General features: G+C 36.9%; 1 protein-coding gene across 1 annotated transcript; it reads left to right on the top strand.

Moving 5' to 3' along the window:
* The first annotated feature begins 781 nt into the window (after positions 1-781).
* On the top strand, positions 782-2,516 carry LOC109854217 (cuticle protein 19-like). Its single transcript, XM_020427097.1, has 3 exons — positions 782-810; positions 1,452-1,692; positions 2,320-2,516. The coding sequence occupies exons 1-3, from the start codon at positions 799-801 to the stop codon at positions 2,478-2,480; spliced, it is 414 nt and encodes a 137-aa protein (XP_020282686.1). The 5' UTR covers positions 782-798; the 3' UTR covers positions 2,481-2,516.
* Positions 2,517-3,346: the final 830 nt, after the last annotated feature.

The raw sequence follows: 3,346 nt of genomic DNA, 5'->3' as shown, positions 1-3,346 counted from the left end.
AGAAGGTTAAATCTCTGATATCAAGCGTATCAAAGTTTGGATTTCATCAGCGTTACACGTGTAACGTATTTGTTGCATAAATAGGTATTGTGTGATGCCCCGTCGCGTTGTCACAATATTGAGTATGACGTCGCAACACACTTTCCGATAATAAAGCCTGTTTATACTGCGATATCAAGTATCATAAAAGTCTCTATTTTAAATTTCACTCATAATTTCTGGTCTCTCTCTCTCTCTCTCTCTCTCTCTCTCTCTCTAAATTATTATATGCAAGTCAGACGCAGCGTCATATGAAACAATTCAGATTGTTTGTAACAAATAAACAAACCGAACACGCAAAACAAAAACGCATAAAAAATTACTTTTCTTCGCCAGGTCAAGTGGTCCATCGTCGTATTCAAATATTCGTCGTCGTGCTCTCTCGATGGTGCGCGTGTGCGTGTGAGTTCCGCTACGATCCCCAAATAAAAGTCGAACGTCCGAGGCTTTTGGGAAAAAGTCTTTCCGTGACGCAATCGATAGAGCGAAATCGATTGTTGCTTCAGCGGAACGGGGGGATCTACATGCGTCCGCTATAACGGCATTTCATCGCAGGAGTGTTCAATCTTATGCATAGGAAAGCGATTGGTTCGCGCGTTCGTGTTTTTTGTCATTCACAGGGACCGTTCTATACGTCTGCTAAATAACGGTGGCGAAATTTCCGCGGCAAAAATGTACGCTTTCGTGAGCTATATAAACTTCCATCGACACCGACAAGCGTATCATTCACGTTTAGAAATCATAGAACACATCGAAAATATGGCCGCAAAGGTTCGTACATGGAAATTGCTGCGCTTCGCTCGCACGCTTATCTGGGGTTTTTATTTTTTTTATAATTAGATTAATCAATCCGACTATATATACACATATATCTGACTATTTACTAACTAAAAGATAATAGCGAATATTGCGATTGTTTACTGATAAACAAACACAACATGAATTTTTTATGTGTTTTTTTCTGTGTTTTTCTGCCACAAGTTTTCTCTCAAATCACGGTAAACTTGTTTATCGATTCGCTCTCGTAAAGAAAATTTCTATTCACAGCCAATTGAAAAAAACCAGTTTTTTATTCAAACAACTGAATGAAGTTAAAAGAGCTATTTAATATTTCAAAAACTTTTTTATAACTGTTTCTATAGAGAAATATACGTAGATCTTTTTATATAAATTTTCTAGTGATATCAATGTTTACTCGAGCTATTACCAGCACCGCTTTTTTAATTTTTCAAGAAAATCAAGATAAATATTTCCAACGCGGTGTGACACTTGTTTGTCATCACACAATTCACTCATAATTCATGAAGAAAAAGCTTCTTATAGACATGAAGAAACGCTTCTGTTTGAAATACTGAAATTCTTTTGATTCTCCGCATGAGATACCATGTAAATGGCAACAAATTTGTCGGTAGCTTGTTCTACTGCCATTGGCTGTACTGGTCTTCGTAACTATCCAACGTGGATTGGCAGGGCACGCTCATAGTTTCGTCCACTTTCACGGACCGGTCGAAGGACCCGGACACGAAGTAGTTGTCCACGATAAGCATGGCCATCATCATGTAGACTACGTCGCGCATCCCAAATACGAATTCTCGTATGGCGTCGAAGATCATCACACGGGCGATTACCACGGGCAAAAGGAACACAGAGACGGTAAGCATTAAATTATGTTATTTTGCAAAATTGCAGATAATGCAGAATGTTAATAAGATATTATTTAAACAGTATTAAAAATATCATTGTGAGTGAATGTTATATTGTTTAATTTAAAAGATTATTTTAGTATTGAGATATATAATGTTGATTAAAATTTGTATGTAAAACTATGTAGAGTAGTTCAAAGAAATTTTTGGAAACGTTCTTGAACAATTTTATACAAACGTTGTGTCCGACAAATCTTTATAATACGTATTCAAACAGCAATAACTGAACCGCGTTTCAAATTTCATCGATATGGATTTTATGTCTCCTACATTTTTGCGTTTAACGATGCCTGATGGCGATATCGTAATTAAAAGCTAAAGGTTTGTAAATGATGGAGTTAAATATTACACAATAGTACGTTTTAGAGAGCTCTCAATTTTAATTAAATATCGCGGCAGTCATATTGACGTAGGTAGGTAACATAATATGTAGGCGTGGCGCGTACATTACCGCCACGATATCAATGACGTATCCGTATTTAATTTTGAACAATCAATACATGTGTGTACAAGCGGTCACGCCGTGAATAATGCTGAAACAACATGGTAATGTTGTGTCGATTTCCGTTTTCCGCAGGGAAAAAGGTAGTGGGCGAGTACACCATCAAGGAACCAGGCGGCAACACCAGGACCGTGACTTACCATGCTGATCCTCACGGAGGATTTTTTGCTCACGTTCATAACTCCGGCGGTAATAACCATCACGGTGGTACATATGGCGGTTATGGGCATCACTGAAGGCATCAAGAGACCCCTAAGTATGATATATGACGATAAAACGCTTAGCCATAATTTGTTTTTGTCTCCTGTTATAATTGTTGAATAAAAAAATAGTTGCTAATTTTTCAAGTTAACAGCACGTTTTGTCTTCAATCTTAAACCCAATCAGAAACTTTTTACCGAGAAATTTAAAAAAAAAAAAAAAAAAAAAAAACATTAATCACGATTTCGAGAGTTTTCAATTGGTCGCAATTATCGCAAATTATAATTTGCAGTTTTTGTTGCTAACACACGTTATTATACCATTTTGCTTTTACAATCTGGAAACGTTATTATTTTACGAAACAGCAGCGACAATTCGGAAGTGTAGGCAGACAAATAAATGGACAGATTGCGTGTATATAGGTCTATGAGCTCAATAAGCGAGCGAGGTGTTCTAAGCTTCGGTGAACACATTGGGTCACGTATTGGGACCAGCGCGATCACTATCGCACGAATAGACCAGCAGAAATTGAATTGCACTTGTGGATGCTATAGGCGACATTGAATAGCGTGTAATTTTCTATTATCGCATTTTAGAAGGTACATATTAAAGAACCGATTTGAGAAATTTAAGAGACTTACGACTGTGACAACTCGAGAGCGAAGATTTCATTCATTGCCCGTGGGATGACGTCTTATTGTTTATATTAAATTAAAGCGAGCGTTTCAGAGAAATGTAGGTAGAAACTTTGTGAATGTAAACGGCTTTATGCTTTAATCTTTACACGCGTTTAATGTGTAAATCTTTAATACAAGATAATTCGCTAATTTCACCTTCGGCAAAATTTTCTGTGCAAACATCTCACAATATAATATGATACTCCGTATCTGAAGATCGAGTT

Source organism: Pseudomyrmex gracilis, unplaced genomic scaffold (assembly GCF_002006095.1).
Source record: "Pseudomyrmex gracilis isolate BER0280 unplaced genomic scaffold, ASM200609v1 scaffold_61, whole genome shotgun sequence".
Classification (NCBI taxonomy): Eukaryota; Metazoa; Arthropoda; class Insecta; order Hymenoptera; family Formicidae; genus Pseudomyrmex; species Pseudomyrmex gracilis.
The sequence above is the reverse complement of the archived record's forward strand: the minus strand, read 5'-3'. Positions and strand labels throughout refer to the sequence as shown.